Here is a 21966-nt window from a genome sequence, read left to right as displayed (position 1 = left end):
GAAAGTTAGTTGAAATGGAAACAAATTATGACGTTGTTTTTGTCAACGTTTAACCAACGTTGCGGACAGACGTTTGAAAGAAACACGTTGATATAACGTTATATAAACGTTATTTCAACCTAAGTTGGTCGTTCTTACCGATTTAAAACAACCAAAATAAATTTTAGGCATATACAAAACATCTCTTGAAATAATACAACAAATAATAATATGTATATAATTCTTATTTCAAAACAAATACAGCACAAATTTAGAGATTTGTTCGTTATCTGCAATTAAACTTTTTATAAATAGTGGTTGTATCAACGCTTACAAATAACTTTCGTTACTCCGGAGTGCGTGGCGAGCTCTTGCGCCCACCTCCGTTTAGCCTATCAGGAGCATATTTTAGATAATCTTTCAAAAAATCTCGAACTGTGGATCTCGTACTCTCTGCATAAGTCGCCAAAACCGAATCTAAAAATAGAACAAGGGTTAATTATTTAAAAATTTTATCTGACATATTTTAATTGGAAATCGATCCGTAGATTGCTTACAGCTAGTTTCATATCACCAAGACTAAGAAATTTAAGGGCTGTTAATCATATAAAATTTAAGCAATTACCAGAAACAGCATGATAAAATTTGGTCTTTTCGAAAGCTTTCTTTTGTCCTCTCTTACCTGCCATAAAAAATTTAGATTGAAGACTATTTGACATTACCCTAAAAATTGCAGAAAAGAAATAAAAATCTCATATGCACAAATTAAGAGTCTTGTTATCTGCAATTAAACTTTTAATATATCTTTAAATAGAAATAAAAATATCCAACAGTTTAAATTTTAATGAATATATTGTATATATTTAATATATACATTAATATATGTATATATTGTCTATATTTGTCATTATTATTACATATGCAAATGTTATGTCTGAATTTCAAAACCGTTTCTAACTACAAAATGGTGGTAATATAAGTATAATATCATTAGTTTTGAAAACATTTATGTGAAACATTACCACTATAAAAGTATTTTAAGAAAAGCAATAATAGGAAAAACACTTGAGAAGCACTTGGGAGTTTACATCTCCCTTATAGTAACAAAATGAACTTACCGTTGCATGATGTTTTTTATGCTTGTTTTGTAATTTGCTCCACCGACTCGACTAATTTGGTTGACCTAAGATTTTGCAAGTTTTAAGTACACATTTTATAAAATTTGCTTGGTTGTTTATAAAATAATTATAAATAAAATACGTACAAATAAATTAAACACATCTTCATTTGAAGATATTTTGTTCTCAAAGTCATCAAATTCTTCTACAGTGTTTAAAAGAAGTAATAGATTGTCATCTTGAGCAGCTTTACATGTACATCGAAAATGATGGCTATTTGTAACTTATTTTATCTCACTAAGCAGCTAAATCACCTTGTATTGAAATCCTAATTTCAATACAAGGTGATTTATATATATATATATATATATATATATATATATATATATATATATATATATATATATATATATATATATATATATATATATATATATATATATAGAGAGAGAGAGAGAGAGAGAGAGAGAGAGAGAGAGAGAGAGAGAGAGAGAACCCTCGGAATTAAAGAAAATGAGGTCGGTTATAATTTGCCAACCTCAATCTTTTCGAGGTCGGCATCAGGTCATCATAAAAATAAAATTGATTCAAAGATCTTACCATAAGACGTAGAAACGAAGTCGGTAACTTTTGCTGACCTCGTTTTCGGCAATTTTTGCCGACCTCAAACACTTGAAGGTCAGGATTACTGAATGCTGATCCTAATTCCGAGGGCTATATATACACAGACATGTATATATCAACCCTCAGAATTAGGGTCGGCATTCAGCAATGCCGACCTAAAAGTGTTTGAGGTCAGCAAAAAGTTGCCGACCTCGTTTCTATGTTTTATGGGAAGACCTTTGTATCAATTTTTTTTTTGCCGACCTGCTGCTGCCCTCTAAAAGATTATACTGGCAAATTATTGATGACCTCAATTTTTTTCAAAATTATTGCTGACCTCTTTATTCCGAGGGTGTATATATATATATCATCATCATCATTGTCATCATCATCATCATCATCATCATCATCATCATCATCATCATCATCATCATCATCATCATCATCATCATCATCATCATCAAATATAACACATATATACATTAAAGTAGTAAATACTACAAAAGGCATCTCACGTTTTTCAGAAAGCGGAAATTTACTTAAGACATTTGAAGCTCCATCATTTCTTGTTGGTTTTGCAAAATGACAATTTTGATGAGTTGACTCTCCCTCAGGTGATAAACAACAGGTGGCAATGCTGATAATTTTCTTTTGGTGATAAATTACTTGGGAATTTCGGTATTGGTATACTTTTATTGAAATTTTTTTGTTTATTTATATTTTCTAGTTATAAATTTATAACTAGAAAATATAAATAAACAAAAAATATACAAGTATTTGATTCAATAAATAAAAAGAAATCGGACACTCGCAGAAATACATCAAGTCTTCATTGAGAACCGCTCGTAAATTTAAAAATCTCATAAAAATCAAATGCATACATACATGGTCAAGTGTATAAAGCGCAAGAAAAAGTTAAGTGCATTCATATACATATTCAGTTACAACACTGCATAAAAATTAAAAAAGTAAACTATTCAATGTTTAAAAATACAAAAATATATCATCAATAGACAAAATGATTTCCTTAAGCTTTTTTTTGAATGAGAGGTAACTGCGTTCCAAAAAAAATTAAAACGTTTTAAAACTATTTTATTCCAAAGAGAAGCTCCATAAAGTGAAATGCTTGATTTTCCAAAATTAGTTTGAAAAAATGGTTTTATTAGTTCAAAAAATAGTTTTATTAGTTGGAAAAAATTGAAATAACGAATTAAATTTATCTTAAGTTTTATTTTTATTTTTATTTTTTTTTTCAATATTAAGTGAAATCTTGTTTATTTTAAGCTATTCAGAAATTTTTGTTAATTCGATATTCATATTTTGAAATAATGATGTAATATTGTTATCAGATAAAAAGAGGTTAGTGTCATCTGCAAACATGACAGCAATCAAGTTTGAAGCTTTGTGTAAATGAGTGATGTAAATGATAAAGAAAAGGGGCCCAAGTATAGAACCCTGGGGAACATCACAGGTTATATTTAATAGATTGTTTGGGTCAGTTAAATTACTATAAACAAACTGTTTACGTTTGCTTAAATAGCTTTTAAGTAACAGTAAAACATTTCCTTTAATTCCATAATATTCAAGTTTTTTTAGGAGAATTTTATGACCAGTTGTATCAAAAGCTTTTGATAGATCTATGAAAACTCTCAACGTGAATTGAGAATTTTCAAAAGATTCAGAAATATTGCGAGTAATTTGGATTATTGCATGTTCTGTTGAGTTATTATTTTTGAATCCGTATTTATTAACATTTAGTATATATTTAAAGAATGGTGAGTATAAATTACGTTATATAAAGTTCTCTCTAAAACTTTAGAAAAAGTAGACAAAACAGAAATTGGGCGATAATTAGAAACATTGGTTGCATCACCAGCTTTGAAAGTTGGAGTCACTTTAGCTATTTTTAGAAAATCAGGAAAAACGCCCTGAATTATTGAACAATGTAAAACTTTATATAGTAAATCTTTTAGGGGTTCATAAGACTCGATGACAACATTACCATTTATATTATCATGGCCAGCTGATTTATTACACTTAAGCATCTTAAAAGATTGCTCAAAATCTTCGTAAGATAATTCATAAGATGTTAAGACCAAAAATCATTCTCATCTCTTTTATTAGTCACAACAGGAATTTTATTAGCTAGATTAGGGCCAACAGAAACAAAAAATTTGTTTAATTCACTACTTATTACAGTTGGATCAGAGGAAAATTCATCATAAGCTTGTATAGTTTTAGGCAGTGAGTATTTAATTACCAAAATTTAGTAAACATTCTGTTGAATAACTACAAGTTTTAGGCAGTGAGTATTTAATTACCGAAATTTAGTAAACATTCTGTTGAATAACTACAAGTTTTAGGCAGTGAGTATTTAATTACCGAAATTTAGTAAACATTCTGTTGAATAACTACAAGTTTTATATTTTTTTTATATTTATATATTTATTAAACACCCACTATACAAGTATACAAGGTAAATTAGAGTTTTATACATGATAATTATAAAAATCCTTGAATTATTATTATTATTATTTTATTATTATCTAGGAATATTTTTTTCAAGAATATCCTTGAAGATTGTTCTTTGTTCTTTTGAGTTCCAGCATTCAACTGCACATTTTAGGGTTTGAAGATCCGTTTCAGGAACTAAATTTTTTAAGCCAATAATTTTTATTTTTTTTTTACTTTGAATTATTTTCTCCAGATTTAGTTCATGTTTATTACACAAACCCTTGATACTATCTAAAAAAGGTTGTGGGGCTGTTTTGTTTTCCGGCTGCGACTTAATAATATCAAATGTAATTTTATTGTTCATCAGGCGAATAAATAAGTTGAGCTTGTTTTGTTGTATAGTTATAGATATATCTTCAATAAAGAATAAGGGATGAATATAATTTTTGCTATGTTTTGAAACGTTGAGGAGTGACTTGAGTGCGTTTCTTCCAACTATATCAAGCTTTTGCATTAATACCTTTTTATGTTCACAAAGCTCAAGACCATATGTCAGTGTTGGGACAGCCAAAGTTTTATATAGCTGGACAATGGAGTTTGGGTGAGCAAAACGAATTCCTGATTGAATTAAAGTTTGGATTACTGCCCGGAAATTAGATATTCGGTGATCAATGTTTAAACTATTAAGTGAGGCAAAAGGTGAACTTTTTGTATCCCACGTAAAACCTAGGTGATTAAGTTTATCATGAAGTTTTATTTTTTTGTTGTTGAGAGTTATTGTGCAGTTTTTAATTTGCTTTTTTCCGGTGAGCAAGAACTCGGTTTTGTCAGCATTCAATTTTATACAGTTTTTGTGTGTGTACATATTACAGGTATTAAGAAGCTTTTGTAGGCCAGAAAGGGTGGAGCTAAGGAGTATAATGTCATCAGCATATGCTACAACACCCGTATAGTTTCCATTGATTGATGTACCTACGGTGCTTTCATTTTGTAAGGTATCTAGTAGATTTTCGGTGTAAATGTTATACAAATAAGGCGAGAGAATAGATCCCTGTCTCACTCCTTGCGTTAGATAGAATGGATATGATTTGCAACCTAGATAAGAAACAGAAGCACTACTTTCATAGTATAATGATGATATGGTATTAACAATATATAGAGGGAGTTTTTTATCATTGTAGAGTCGCTCAAACAGAATGTCCCAGTTACAGCTGTCAAACGCTTTTTCAGCATCGAGGGAACAGAGATAGACGGGTGAGTTGTTGTTGTTATAGTGTTTAATCGTTTCACTAATAACAAATTCGGCGTGTAGGGTTGAGCTATTTTTAGTGAAACCGAATTGAAGAGGATGAGTTTCTTTTATTTCTGGACAGATTATTAGGATTAGATATTCCATTAGTTTCGTAAAGATTGGAATGATGCTAATGCCGCGGTAATTATTTGGATCAGTTAGCGATTTTTTATATGATTTAGCGAGTGGTATTATGAGTGATGTAGACATCGATTTTGGGGTCTGCCCATGATTAATAGAAAAATTAAAGAATTTTCTGAGCCATTCTGTTAGTGCTTCACAGCTCGCATTCTTTAAATGTTCAGCTGAGATTCCAAAAGCGTCTTTGGATTTGTTTAATTTAAGGCGAGAAATAACCGTTTTTATATTTTCATCTGATATTATTACCTCGTCGAATTTTGTACAAGGTGGAATTTCAAAATTTGAAGAGGTATATGTGATTGCTTTAGTATTTAATCGATTTTCAAAACTGTTGGCAAATTCTTTCGTGATTGAGTCTTTATCTTTTTTATTATTTATGGTGTACAATTTCGAGTTTGCTTCGTTTTTTATATTTTTGAAAGTATTCCAGAAATTTTTTGGATTTGTATTTTTTAACTTTTCGATTTTTATGTATTTTTTGTACAGGTTTTTGTTTTGAGCATTTTTGATAGCATTGCGGAAATTTTTACGAGCCATCCGGTATCGAATAAAAATTTGAGAGTTTAAATCTTTTAGGAACCCATTTTCCCGCCATTTTTTAAAATAAAATGAAAGAATATCTTTACTGCGGCTTAACTCGGGTGTCCACCAAGATTTTGAATGCAAAGACGGTTTTTTCCCGAATAAATATTGACTAAGTGCTTCAGATGCAGATTTTGTAATAACAGTATATACCTTGATAAGTTCTTCGTCGTAATTTTCATTTGTAAAATTGTGACGATTAAAATTAATATTTAAGCAATTGTTATATAGTTGTAAAAAATCATTGTTATTCCAGGCATAATTTGGAATGCTATAATTTTCTGATTTTTTGTGATTGTTTTCTTGAGAAGATTGTCCGATAATTCCAATTTCAATCGATACTGGTAAATGATCACTCATATTTTGAGATAAAAAAGGAATTACGAAACAATTTGAGTACAGAAGAGACGTATACCTTGAGAGAGCTATGTGATCTATGTAAGATGCGTTTGGTAATGTATTATGGCGATACGTTATCTTAGGTCCAGAGCCTTTTGTTACGTCCACTAGTTCAAGTTCATTCGACTTAATAAAATCTGATAAAACCACGGAGTAGTTATTTTTCGTATAGCTAGCTCTCTTTAAAAAATCATATATTTCGTGAGGAAAAGATTGAAAGTCCCCAAGAACAATAAATTCAGCAACACCCTCGTAGTTGTTAATAACACCGGAAATTATATCCAACTGACTCTTGTATTCTTCCAGCGATGTTTGATTATTGCGCGACGATGAGAGATAAATGCCAATAATTATAATATTAGTCTGATTTTTTTTAAGATTTATTGCGAAGATGTGATCATCTTCATAAAGAATAATAATGTTTTGAAACAAATGTTTCCGAATAAAAAACGCGTTTCCGCCAAACGGCCGACCCTGCTCATGTTTGTTAGCCTGGTGGAAAAATGAAGAATGGGTATTTTTATATATATTTTTTATAATAAAATGTTCTAGTTTCGATAACCAGTGTTCACATATAAAAGTTATGTCATGAGAGAGAATCAACGATTTAGTATACTCAATGTTGGACTTTAGACCGTGGCAGTTAAAAGTACATAAATTAAATGTTGTTGTTGGAAGTTTTTCTTCCTTTAAAATATTCCCTAAATCCATTTTGATCTATGAGAATCTTCCTGGTTTCCGTTAGTTTCCAGATTTTGAAATATTTTAGTATATAAACGTTTTTTTCGGTATGGTTTAACTATTATATTGTTATCCCATAAAGCAGGGTTAAATATTATATTTTTTTCTGTGTTGTTTACGGAAACTTTGTACGATCTGTTGTATTCATTTTCTTTATTCAATATAACAGATAAGGGGGTGATTCCTATTTCTGTTTCTAAATAGTTTTTAAAAAGTTCTTCATTGATTTGGTTGCTTACCCCTCCGACAAAGATGTCAAATTTACGAATTATTCTTTCACCTGCAATTGTTTTATTTTCAGAAATTTTTGTTCCGAAAACGGGCTCTGAAGTTCTATGTTTTTTTACTAATGGACAATTTTGTGTTTTGTGATTAGATTTACTATTTCGGCACACTAAAGTAAAATTATTTTCGTCATTGTTGGTGTTTGATGCGCGTAGTTTGTTATCGATTTTGGTTTTTTCGTTTATATTCGTGGTCAGTATTCTATCGATTTGTGGTCGATTTGTGATAGAGTGAGTTTGAGCAACTACATTTGCGAATGTTTTTAATAGTCGCGGTTTGTACTCAGCATTTTTAAGAGGCTTATCATGCGTTTTTTGAGTTAGATTTTTTTTAGCACCTGTGTTGGTTATTTTATTTTCACATTGCGAATAACCATCAATCTTTAATTTCGATATTTGACACGGCTGTAAGAGACTTATATCCAATTCCGAATGTCTGTTTTCTATCTTAAGGTTTTCAATAATTTTAGTTTGGAAAATTATTTTTTCTTTCAACAGTATGAGTTCTTCTTTAATTTCTTTATTTTCCTTTTGAATTTCTTTTGAAATATGTAATAACTCTTTTACTGATTTACTTAAAAATCTATCACTAGACAAAGTGTCCACATTCTTTGTTGAGATAATTACCTTAACGATTTCTTTGTGAAATTGCTTTTCACATAATGTCATTGAGAGTATATAAATATCTTCTAAACATAAACTTGTTTTATATCTTTTACGAAGATTCTTTTCAACAGGATTTGTAAGGTCTAGAGTTATGTTTATCTCACTAAATTCATCTGCACAAAATGTCTCAATAATTTCGGCAAATAATCGCTCTCGAAGGTTTCGAATTGAGTTATCTGAGATTGGGCTCATATTTGAGATAACCAAGTCTTTTGGATGAGAACAAATTTCCTCAATATTTTTCAAAAAATTTTCTTCAAAAGTATAAATATCACACTTTAAATAGTTAAACATCTCCTCGATTGATCGTGGTGCCATATTGGTTTTATAGACAATTCTTTTTCAAGTGACGTTTTATTGATAAAAAACCATATTATAAAAAAAACTTTATATTATTTTATTATCGGTTTTTTTTTTTTGTTTTTTTTTTCTCTGTAAAAACACGTCTTGCTTTCTTGCGTATGTTTTGCGTTTAGGCAGTGAGTATTTAATTACCGAAATTTAGTAAACATTCTGTTGAATAACTACAATAACTAATGGTTAAAAGAATGTAGCGTATTTTTGAATAATTCAATAAAATAAAATTTTGAATAATAATTTTTCAATGTAAATAAAATTATTTTAGTCAATTTTTGTTGTTTTTTGTCCAGTTAAACTCGTTTTTTTTTTATTTTCGGTAATAATATATATACTAATAATTTATTATTATAGTTATTAATGAGAAAATAAAAACATAAAAATAATATATATATATGGCGAATTTCATTTTTAACTTATGTTAAATGCGCAACAACTTTATCAAATATTTGCCTATTTAAACTGTAAATTAAACTTTTTTTTGTATGAAAGTTGTTAGTCTAATGAACAAAATAAGCTAAAAAATATTGTTAATAAATGAACAAATAGTAAAAAAAAAAGCTTTTTGATAAAAAAAGATAAGACTGTACAAGATTACAATTTTTATCTTTTAAATCAAATTTACAATAAATAAAAAAGGAACAAATAAAGTTTTATTTTTTGCAGTAAGTTCAAAATTTCCCATATACGTTTACAATTATGTTTGTTCATCTCAAGTAAATTTGAGTAGTACGATTTTTTTAAATTTTTCCTTTGTCTTTTAAATTTTTCGGCATAGTTTTTATAAAGAAACTTACTTTCGTTTGTTTTGGTTTTTAAGTATTTGATATATAATTTTTGCTTAATTTTAGAGGATCTTCTAAGATCTTTTGTGATCCATGGTGACATTAAACTCTTGGTTTTTTATATTTAATGTACATTTCGGAAAGTTTATATCATATATTTCATAAAATTTTTTAAAGAAAGCGTCATAAAGTTGATTAGCGTCTGTAAATACTTTAGTTTGTTTCCAATGAAGCAGAGATAACTGCTCTTTTAATGATTTTAAGTTTGCTGAGTTAAAAAAGCGTTTCGAAAAATTTTCTGTTGGGATATTTTTTCTGCGGCAATGTTAATCGAGATAAAAACGGGGAAGTGATCTGAAATATCGCTTAAAATTATACCTTTTTTAGAGATTTATTAAAAATATAATTTGTTATGATATTGTCAATTAAAGTAGCTGAAGTTGAAGTTACTCTTGGCTCATTAATTAGAGGAATTGCCCCATGTTCAAATACATCATTATAAAATTTATTAGTTCCACCAATTAGTGTGGTATTGATAACTATCCAAATTAATGTCACCTATTAAATAGTATAATTATTTTTCTTGACTGCTTTTTCTTAAAATATCATTAATAAATATATTAAAATTTCCAATTTGATGCGAAGGTGGGCGATAGCAACAACTTAAAATTAAATTTTTGTTTTTTGTGGTTATTATTTCAATTGTTAAAACTTCTTTGTCGTCATCAGAATTACTCAAATCAGTAATTTTGACAATTTTTTTATTTCGAACCATGATGGAGCTTAAACCTGAACAATAAAATATAAAGTTTTTTAAAGAAACGGTTGGTAGGTTGTCTTTAGTATATCAACAGAGAAGATGAAGAGCTAGAATTGACCACCTTGCATGGTTAAGAAGTCCAATTTTATATCCGGCCATTTATCAGAAACTTTACTGTATTCTTCTATTTTTTGTCTATTTATAAAGTCTATTTTTTGCAATATTCAAATAAAAGTCTTTAATTGCAACTAAGGTCTATTAGTATTTCTTCTGGAATATATCCATCTACTTTTGGGTTTTCAATACGTTCAAACAAAACTTGATTTATATCCTAAATATTTTCAGGATTTATCTAGTACTTCTTTTTGAGGTGAGTTTATTATTTTACTTGTTTTAGTTATCTGATTGAGCTTGCCATCAACCCCTAGACAAATTAACCGTTTTTTTTTTTTCTGAGTCCACATCTTCACTAACAATTTTTACTTTGGACTTGGCCTTATTTAATTTCAGCCTTAAATTTTGGCATTTTTGTAGACTAATAATATATGTAAACTGTATTAAAGTATAACAATTAGAGTCATGAGCCATGACGAGACGTTTTAGTGTGTGTGTGTGTGTGTGTGTGTGTGTGTGTGTGTGTGTGTGTGTGTGTGTGTGTATGTGTGGAAAGGGGGTCAAAGCATCAAGTAAACCGAAAATATCCAAACTTACTACTAAAAACCTGCTTTGTAATTATAAAATATTTTTTATTATTATTACAAAGCAGGTCGTCCCAAAGAGGGAGGGGGCGTAGGGGCGTTTAGCCCCCCTACGAGTTTTATTATTCGGCAAATCGGACACTGGAGTCGGCGAAAGTGGACCTTTAGTTGGCAGTCGGCAAATGTTTTAGATAAGTTAATCGGCAAAAAATTTTTTGGGCTTTGGTCGGAAAAAAACAGATACGTCACCCCCCCCCCCCCCATAAAAATCCTTTTAAGACGACCCTGTATATATATATATATATATATATATATATATATATATATATATATATATATATATATATATATATATATATATATATATATGTTAAGCAGATTAGTTTATTATCTTCAAAATGGCTAAATTTCTTCATCGAAAATGCCAGAAGTTTTTATGCCAAATACTCATAAAAAAAACTTGATAAACCTGATAAAGCGTTTAAATTCGGTAAATATAATAGCAGCAGCAGGCTCGACTAGTGATAGCGATATTCAGTTGAAACAGGCTTTATCAAGCCAAAAATGTGATAATGGCACATTTTTTCTGCCGCTAGGTTTTTATGTTCAAAATATCGAACACGATTAAGCGATGAAATGATTGACGCTTTGAGTTTTTTAAGGTGGCACTTTCAAAAAAAATATATAACTCATGTATGATCATGCATATTTATATTATTTTTTAATTATCATTTTCATTTGTAATGTGTTACTATTTTAAGGTATTGTTTTATAATTTTAAATACTTAAGTTCATTAATTTTTAAAAGTTAACATCTTAGATAAGTTTTAATATAACAAAATTAAGTTAAGACATCAGATGTTTTAACTTAATTTCAGGTTCATTAACGAATTAAATATTTTAGTTATATTTCCATTAAATTAATCATTTTTAAGTGTTTGATGAGTACTTAAAAAGTTCTTCTTATGCTTCTCCTTCTACAATTGCGTTTTTTTAATTATATCTCGGGATTTCTCAGGGACAAACTTCTCAATCCCAAAATCCCGAGATTGAAAATGTCCAGAATTTTTGCCATCCCTAATTCTAGCTTTTCGGAACCGTAGGATACGGGTCTTTACCTAATCTACCGTTATTATACTTATCTATTTCACACGGATAGGGCTGTAAATCCTGGCTCGTGTTCGTGAACGGCTCGGTGATCGGCTAGACAAGAGCTCGTTCATGTTCGGGTAGAATGGTAAACGAGCCGGGCTTGAACAAAAAATTAGGCTCGTTTATTAAACGAGCCGAGCTTGAACATCATAGGCTCGTTCATATAGGCTCGATTAAAGCTCGAATATATATATATATATATATATATATATATATATATATATATATATATATATATATATATATATATATATATATTTATCCAATGCAATGAGAGCAAGACTTATATTTGTGAAAATAATAATTTGAACTATTAGAGTGCAGTGTTTAATAGGAATTATTATGTTTGTGAGAGTTTACATTATGTTTGAACTTTAAACATTAAGTTTGAACATTGAACTATTAGTTTTAACTTTTATTTTGAACTATTAGATTTGTAGGATCTTATTTTATTATGTTGTTTATTTGCATGTTTAATAGACTGTAGGATTGTTTATGTTGTTTGTTGATTTGGACTTGGATTAATTACAGACGAGCCTTTAACGAACAATTTTTTTTACTAAACGAGCTTTAAACTAACAGGTTACAATAATTATTTCGAGTTTTAAACCAGTCGAGCTCGAGCAACATGTAAAACGAGCCGAGCCCAAACAATACTAATCCTTAACAAGCCGAGCACGAACAAAGAATCTCATGTTCGAAACGAGCTCGAGCCGAGCCTGAACACTCTTAATATGTAAACGAGCCAAGCCGAGCCTTGGCAAGCTTGGCTCGTTCGGTTCGATTTACAGGCCTACACACGGATCATTTCTATACCTATTCCTTATTTACTTCCATACTTTTTAGTAAAATAATTTATTTTAAAAAACTGCTGAAAGAGAAAAAAAAAAATACCATGCGCACCTTTACCGCAGACGTTTACCCTTACAGACATTTGTACGTAACGCTATACAAACGGCAGAACTAAGAAAGACCTAGACCATTAAAAACTATAGATAGGCCTTTGTGATGGCTAACCTAAAATTTAAGCCAAAAAACAATTTTCCGCAGTCGCGTCAGTTTGTGGCAAAAAAAAACTTTAATACGTCATATTTGCTTTCGCATTTATTATACATTTATTTATTAATTTTGATTGAGAAACAATTGCACAAAAATATATAAAAGTGGTACAGATATATCATTTCACGGATAAGAGTTTGTATTTATTACAATAATAATAAAGAGTTTGTATTTATTACAATAATAATAAAGAGTTTGTGTTTATTACAATAGTAATAAAAAGTTTTAAAGAAATGACATAGTAATTACTATATTTAGTTTTTATTAGAATATATCCCATAAAAATATATTCTATATACTTTTAATATAAAGAATTTTCCTAAAAAACATAATCAAAATCTATTTCTTGTTTTTTTCTGGTATTTTGCCACAAAGTGACGTCACATACGCAAAAAAATTTTGGCTTTAACGGATTTAGAAAAAAGCTGCGTCTATCATTTTTAATGGTCTTTCTAGAAGATGACGTATTTTAGCAACCATAAATTTTTTTTTTTTTTAGTTTATAATGTTAGTCGTGTTACATAATTCGTAATACATAAGTCGTAATACAAAACATAAGTCGTAATACAGTTACGTAAATGATACAATTCAGCGTACTAACAATATAAAGCTAGGTTTCCGAAAGAAGATCATACGGATCTTATCATCGGAACCTTAAAAAGTAAAAATATTTATTTATAACATATATATATATATATATATATATATATATATATATATATTATATATATATATATATATATATATATATATATATATATATATATATATAATTTAACGTATTTACATTATGCAAAATACATCACATTATAATATATAATAAGCTGAAGATTTAACAAATACATTTTACATACATTTTAAGTAGAATTTTAGAATGTTGTCCATAAAAGAATGAATTTTTTTAACTTAGTTTTAAAAGCATGAAGAGTAATAGAAGGATCAAAATTTGGTAATACTATTTTATTCCAAAGATAGGGTGCACGATATGAAATACAAAAAAAAAAAGGTTCATTTAAAAAACTATTATTTCTTAATGTGTACTTATTTATTGGTTTTAAAGAAAAAAGGTCATTAAAAAAAAAAAGTCTTTTTGCGCAGTAGTGAAAGATAATCCCTTTTGTTTTGTTAATATTTAAAGTTAATTTATTAGCTTTAAACCAATTAGAAATGTGATTGAGTTCTTTGTTTGTAGTTGAAAAGAGTTCATAAATATCAGTATGGGGTAAGAAAAGATTAGTATCATCAGCGAACATTATACTTTTTAATTTGGAAGCTTTGTTTAAGTCGTTTACATAGATTAAAAGTAGTAGTGGCCCGAGATCAGAACCTTGTGGGACACCACAGGTTATGCTCAGGGGTTCACTTTGCTGACCATCATTACTATACACAAATTGTTTTCGATTTGTTAAATAGCTTTCAAACCTTTTTAAGATTTTATTGTTTAAACCATGTTTAATTTTTTGGATTAAAATGTGATGATCGACCGTATCAAAAGCTTTCGAAAGGTCAATAAAAACACCTAGTGTTTATTGAGATTTTTCAAAAGATTCAGAGATGTTATGTATAAATTGAATAATGGCATGTTCAGTTGAACTCTCTTTTCTGAAACCATACTGATTGTCATGAAGTGTTTGTAGTTAAAATAACTATATACTTTGTTGAAGATAATTCTTTCTAAAATTTTACAAAATATAGAAAGAACAGAGATGGGACGATAATTACTGATATTGGATCTGTTGCCTTCTTTATGGATAGGGGTAACCCTGGCAAGTTTTAAACGTTCAGGAAAAATACCTTGACGAATAGATGCTCTGAACATTTTAAAAAGAATATTTTTTAATTGTTCGTTTCATATTATTAGGAAGCAAATCTAAAATTTAAATTTTCCACTTGGATGAGACAATAAGTTTCGCGTTTTTTCAACCTTGTCAACTTTTTTTAATACAATAACATAAATACAAAAATTCAAAACAAAACAACTTGAGCAAAAAAGACTTGTTTTATTAGAAAAATTTTCTTATATTGCACACGATCCTGTATAAAACGTTATATTAGTGGATTTTCTACATTTGCATATCGCGAGGTTAGAATTATTTTTTTCTATCTCCATGTTTTTACGAACCAAGAAAATCAAGTTTAAATTTTAAATGGACCTGCAGGCCAAATTATATTAAAAACGCAAACAAAACCGATTTGTATTAATTTCCTATACAGGCTACCACAGTTTCAAAGGAATCATATTAAAATATTTAAAGTGCAGGTGTCTGAATTACTACACCCTGATTTGGAGATAGAACAACATAATACATACTTAAAAAAAAAAAAGTATTGTTTTGTTCTATCTCCATTTTCTGTTGAAAAACATAATACAAGCTAGTATTATATATATATATATATATATATATATATATATATATATATATATATATATATATATATATATATATTGTGCAAGATGAATGTTTATTTTGGCAATTAAAGTACTGTAAACTACATATCTGTTTTATTAGAAAAAAAACTTTATTTTACACTAGTGAACAAATTATATAAACACGTTGTTTTGTCTATAATTCAATTCAACAGAGAAGATAAGTAATCTATTATCTAAAGTATGTACCCCGATCTTCACAACGAAATAAAAATTTAGTTATAAATTCTAAAAGCATACTAAAAAAACTAAAAGCAAGCATCTAAAATACATTGCACAATAAAAAGATATCTTGGAGAATAATTAGTTAACCAGCACCTGTGGTTAATCCATTAAAAAACATAATATTTTAGTAAGAAGCCCATTTAGTAACATAAAATAAATTGTTTTAAAACTCTTATAAAATGCAATATTTACAGCAGGCATATACTTGAACATACTTTGAAGGACATTATCTTTATCATTTGAAATTTGAGCACCCTAATTCAAGGCAGAAAACATTAGTACCACTGTCATGACTAAGATCATAGATTGTTAATTCAATAATTGGCCTCTTATCTGAAGAAGCCCGGGAAGGTAGAAATAAAGACATTAAAAATTTTTGAGAACATTTTACAAGAAAATTTTCTATAAAAATTATAAATAAAGATGTAATGCAAAGGTTGTTCTGCTCATCAGACCCCTTTATTACTTCTATATATATATATATATATATATATATATATATATATATATATATATATATATATATATATATATATATATATATATATATATATATATATATATATATATATATATATATATATATATATATAATATATATATATATATATATATATATATATATATATATATATATATATATATATATATATATATATATAGAAATAATAAAGAAAATGCATTTTTATTTATAATCTCGGTTATAAATAAAGATAAATTGTCTTTAATAAAACCAATATTACGCGTTCTTATAAAGTAGTTGTATGTTCTTTTTTGTGCTCCAATATGCATAGAATATTCATGTCTAGGTAATTATAAAATATGTGTCCTTGATGATTTAGTTTATTAATTGACCAGAAAGTCAAACTATTGAAATCAATATTATGGTAATAAGTTTTAACATATAGATCTAAAAATAAATGTTAATGCAAAAAACATGTCACGTGTTATGTCATGTGTCCTTGGTGTGTTATTTTAGAGTTTGTTTATCATCAATATTCGTAATATTTGTAAGTGTACCATAAATCAAAGAAACTATTAAATGAATTTAAATATTGTTATGTAACATGTGTCGTTTGTTGTGTCTACTTTTTGTCTCTAGTGTGCTACTCTACATGTTTATGCAATCTATCAAGTGGGTAATTTGTCCTCCAGACAATATTTATTTAAAAGATATTCCAAAAATAATTATGTTAAAATAAGTACTTTAAGTGTAAGCTTTTACGCTATGCGTTCAAGGTGCTCTGCACATGTATGATATTTATTCCTTCAAGCAAAAATGTGTGATACATAATAGTGGTTAATAGAAAGTTGAAAATTAAATATAAAATACGTATCACATTTTTATTATTTATTATTTCATTTGTCCTTGGTTTCGTGTTATTGGTGTGTCTTTTAGAGGTATGACAACCAACATTACAATGATCGTTATTGTTGGCCAGGGTATAATAAAACATTCACCAAAAATATTAGTTTTTTAGCTTCAAAATTGGCGAAGATATGATTTTTGCCTCAAAAGTGATATTTCTGGTCCAAGATCATCTGTATTTTTTTTTACTCTAATAACATCTGTTCAATATCATCTGAAAATTTAACGACTCTTAACTACATCTTTAGAAAGTTTTAACTACATCGGGTAATTTTTCTCCAAATCCAATAAAATCTGGAAGAATTTTCTCCAGATGTAGTTACATTTGAAAAAATTTCTGTGTAACTACATCTGGTTAAAATAATGCATTACTAGTTAATACTCCTTTTCAGATGTAATTATATCTGGAAAAAAATCCTATATGTAAATAGATCTGGTTAAAATAATGTATTATTAGTTAAATTATCTTAAAAACAACTTCATCTTAAAACCTATAGATGTAGTTGCACAGATGCTATTACAACTTGATAATTTGAAAGATGTAACTACATCAGTAATATTCATTTAATTTTTGCACAGATGTTGTTAGACATCAATGAAATTTCAGATGTTGTTGGGCAGATGTTATTATACCTCATTTTATTTACAGATGTTGTTAAACAGATGTTATTAGACTTTGCAAAAATTGATGTTGTTACCCCGACCCATTCCGTTTTTTAAAATTTTTTTATTGGTTACTTTATAAATTCGAAACGAGATTAACCCAGCTAAGAATAAATTTGGTAGAATAAGTAAACATATTTTATCAGATATTAACACCAACCTAAAAAATATTTTGCAATTAAATCAGTGGAATAGTAAACAAAATGTAATAAATTGGCTCAAAAATATCAATGATTTTTATAAATTCCTTATTTTCAATATCGTTGAGTTTTACCCTTCTATTAATAGAAAGCTACTAATCGACTCCATGAACTTTTTAAAACAATATGCTACCATTGGTGCTGATCATAAATCTTAACAACTGCAGTTTTCAACCTTACTATAAAACTGATAGTACGTTAAATTATATCCATGCAAGTTCCAACCATCCACCAAGCATTTTAAAACAATTACCAAATTCAATTGAACATAGACTATCTTCCAATTCTTCCAGCGAAAATTTTTTTCAAAAGACTGCTCCTATTTATAGAGTAGCATTGGAAAAGTCTGGATTTCTGACCAATCTCCCATATTATTCAAATCTAAATCCTTCTAATACTAATAAATAAAAAAGTAATATTATAAGATTTAATCCTCTTTTCAGTAAAAATGTTGTAATCAAAATTGGACACCTTTTCTTAAACTTAATTTACTTGCATTTTCCATTACATCATTAGCTCCACAAAATTTTCAACAGAAACGCAATAAAAGTTAGTTACAGCTGCATGCCGAATATTCGATCAATTATTAATTCACACAAACAACAAGTTTTGCACAACAAGCTCACTGCTAATGATACAAGTTGCAACTGCATTAAGAATAGCTCATTAAATAACCAATGTCTATCAAAAAATGTTGTCTATAAAGCCACTTTAGCATCACCTAATCCCAGTCTTACAGAAAAATCTTACATCGGTATTAGTGAAAACGCATTCAACTTAGGTTTGCAAACCACCTTAATCCTTTAATGCAACCAGGTATAGAAATGATACAGAACCTTCCAAAGAAATTTGGAAACATAAAGACGCAAGTAACATGCCTATACGTAAGTGGAGCACTTTTTTTTACCAACTTTGATTCCGGCAATTAGCAAATATCGGATCACGTATATTTGACGTCAGATGCCGTTGCAACGCTAAACTTGTATTTTTTATAACGGCTTTTATTTTACATTTTTCAATAATACGGCTGATGATTGCCGAAAGGCATGAAACTTTAAGTTTCATTATAAAGTCGCATTTTTTTAATTAAATTATTTTAATATATATATATATATATATATATATATATATATATATATATATATATATATATATATATATATATATATATATATATATATATATATATATATATATATATATATATATATATATGTCAATGTAGTCTCCGAAGAGTCACTTTTTTCACTTTTATCTGACGTTATATTCTATTTTTTATTTTTTATTAAGAAAAGTTTATTGGCAGCCACATTTATGGACAATCTATTTATTTAACCATAAAATTAAAATAATTAAAAGTGATTTATAATTTCACAAAATTAGGTTCGGTGTCACACTTATAGTTAAAAACTAGTCATTGGAGTGAAACCTTAATAAATAAAACAAAAACAACAAAAAAAAGTAATACAGTAACCAAAATAAAATTAAACAAAAAAAAAAAAAAAAAAATATTTAAAAAAGCAAATAACACAAAAAAGGGTAAAAGTAAATAAACATGATAAATAACGAACGAATGAGATAACACAACGTTTGACGATCAGAAGGATGATAAAAATAATGAAGAAAATAAAAAAAGGATATTTTTAAATATTATGACGAGACAAAAAATAAAAAATAACCTGAATAATAGCAACATAAAAAGCAACAATAAAAATAATTTGCAACAAGACCACAAAAAAAATACACGTCGACATAAACAATTTACAAGTGTAAACGTCAATATAAACGATGCACAAAATTACACAACATTATAAACAAAATATAGAAATAAAAAATACAAAAAAACACACGGCATTATAAACAATACACAAAAATACACGACAGTATAAACAATCCATACAACATAAATTAATAAAACTTAAAAAATATTATTTTTGTATCTTTAAAAACTTAAAGTTTTTTTATTTTCGAATTTATCACAAATATTTTTATTCTTTTATTCACATCTTTTTTAAACGCAGGTGCTCATTCGAACCAACTTTATTCTTATTAAAGAAAATAAACAACCACTCAATTAAAGTAATAATTATTTAAATGATAACTAACTTCTCACTTGTTCCCTTTTCACATGCTCGCTCTCACTCATTCAGAGGCGTAGCAACGCATTGGCATATGGGCAGTTGCCAAGGGCGCCAAAATCATTTCAGATAAATTGTATATGCCTAATTCGTATAATTGTTAAGGAAATAAATGCATATATGCATTTTATTTGTTTTCCCCAAAAAAAGGGTGTTATTGATTTTGTTATAAAGCCGTTACGAGAATAAGCGTAATTCATGCGCGTATTCATTTACAACACATTCATGCGCGTATTTATTTACAACACATTCACAAAATATACTTAATATGCATCAAAATATGGTTTTCGTTTACGTCGGAGTTAAATAAAATGAAGATAATAAATTTACAAATTCTTTAAATTCGTATAATTCTTTGTGCCAAAATCCTCGCTATGCCACTGCACTCTCTGCCATTTTTAAGAGGATTTCAGTCAAAGTTATTTATTTCCGGTTTTTGAAGTCACTCTAGTAGATTGACATGAGTGAGAAATTAATCTCAAATTATAAATTTAAACAAATGAAATGATTGAGGTCTTTGTGTCAATATTTTGTCTAAACATTGACGTCTTTGTGTCAATATTTTGTCTAAACATTGATGTCTTTGTGTCAATATAACACGAATTGTGTTTTAAATATTATGGTGTCACAAAAAAGATTTTGTATTCTTTAGTACAAATATTTTTTAACAAGATGAAAATTTTTCTTAAACAAAAGAAATCTTTTATGTCTTACTTAGTTTTTTATGCACCGCTGGGTTTTTTTTCAAATATAAAATCTTGCTCTTTGTAGTCTCCTTTTAAAGCCAAACTTTTTTGTTTAGTATTTTCTATATTAGATTATTATAACTTTATAAATAAGTATTCTGACAAATTTTTGTAACTGATGTAATTTATTGAGACTATTTTGTCTAAATATTGACGCCTTTGTGTCAATATTTTGTCTAAACATTGACGTCTTTGTGTCAATATTTTGACTAAACTTTGAAGTCTTTGTATCAATACTTTGTCTAAACTCTTTACAGCTTTGTGTCAATGTTTGTCTAAACTTTGACGTCTTTGTGTCAATATTTTGCAATTAACTTCTTAACAAAAAAGACTTCAACTTTTGACTCAAACCTAGTGTTTTAAGAACGGTAACAAAAATACCCTCAAAAAACGCTTCAGTAACTGAAGCGTTTTTTGAGGGTATACCCTGCAGTTATATGCGTTTACTTTTTTCTTTTCAAAATTTTACTGTCAATAAAATATTTACTTTTTTGTATTAATAATATATTAAAAGGGCCGGTGCAAGTAGAAGAAACATGTTTGTTTTGTCGCCAAGCCCCTCATATTGAAGACAACAAATATTCAGAAAAAATAATTGAAAAATCTTTTCACATAGTGGGAAAATTTTAGAATTTTTAAGTTTGAACTTCAAAGCCATTTCCTTAATGTTTTTAGTAAACTATAAATTAATTTCCTTGCTTTTATCCGGAAAAACAAGAAAAGACATATTACCTACAAAATTTCTAATTTTTATGCCTTTGTCCGCATAAATAACTTTACTCTTAAGGTAAAAAAAAAAAATTCTTATATTTAAAGCAATGGTTCGTTTTATAATCTTCTGTTATAAAATAATTAAAAACTTAAATTGATAAGGTGAGTTAAAATTATAAATATTGTAAAAAGGTGTAAAAATTGCTTTCATGCAAATGTTAACAATATTATTGATTGATAAAATTTAAAATAACAATAGAAATATTGATTGTATTTAACAAAATAGCATATCATGGTAAGATATCTTGAATAGATTTCTTGGCAATCATTTCACAATATAAATAATTTGCATCCATTGTGTTTGTTTTGTAACAAAATTAGCATCAGTACACAACCAATTAAAATACGCAAAGCAGG

General features: G+C 27.9%; 1 protein-coding gene across 1 annotated transcript; it reads right to left on the bottom strand.

The window, feature by feature from the left end:
- Positions 1-325: 325 nt before the first annotated feature.
- On the bottom strand, positions 326-2210 carry LOC136074379 (nucleolar complex protein 2 homolog). The gene is made up of 5 exons (XM_065786687.1): positions 2038-2210; positions 1244-1370; positions 1098-1162; positions 605-702; positions 326-456 (listed from the first exon to the last, which is right to left on the bottom strand). Exons 1-5 carry the CDS (start codon positions 2208-2210, stop codon positions 326-328), a joined length of 594 nt encoding a protein of 197 aa, XP_065642759.1.
- Positions 2211-21966: the final 19756 nt, after the last annotated feature.

The sequence above is a fragment of the Hydra vulgaris genome, chromosome 01 (assembly GCF_038396675.1).
Source record: "Hydra vulgaris chromosome 01, alternate assembly HydraT2T_AEP".
Taxonomy (NCBI): domain Eukaryota; kingdom Metazoa; phylum Cnidaria; class Hydrozoa; order Anthoathecata; family Hydridae; genus Hydra; species Hydra vulgaris.
Note: the sequence above shows the minus strand (reverse complement) of the source record. Positions and strands in the feature narration are given on the sequence as shown.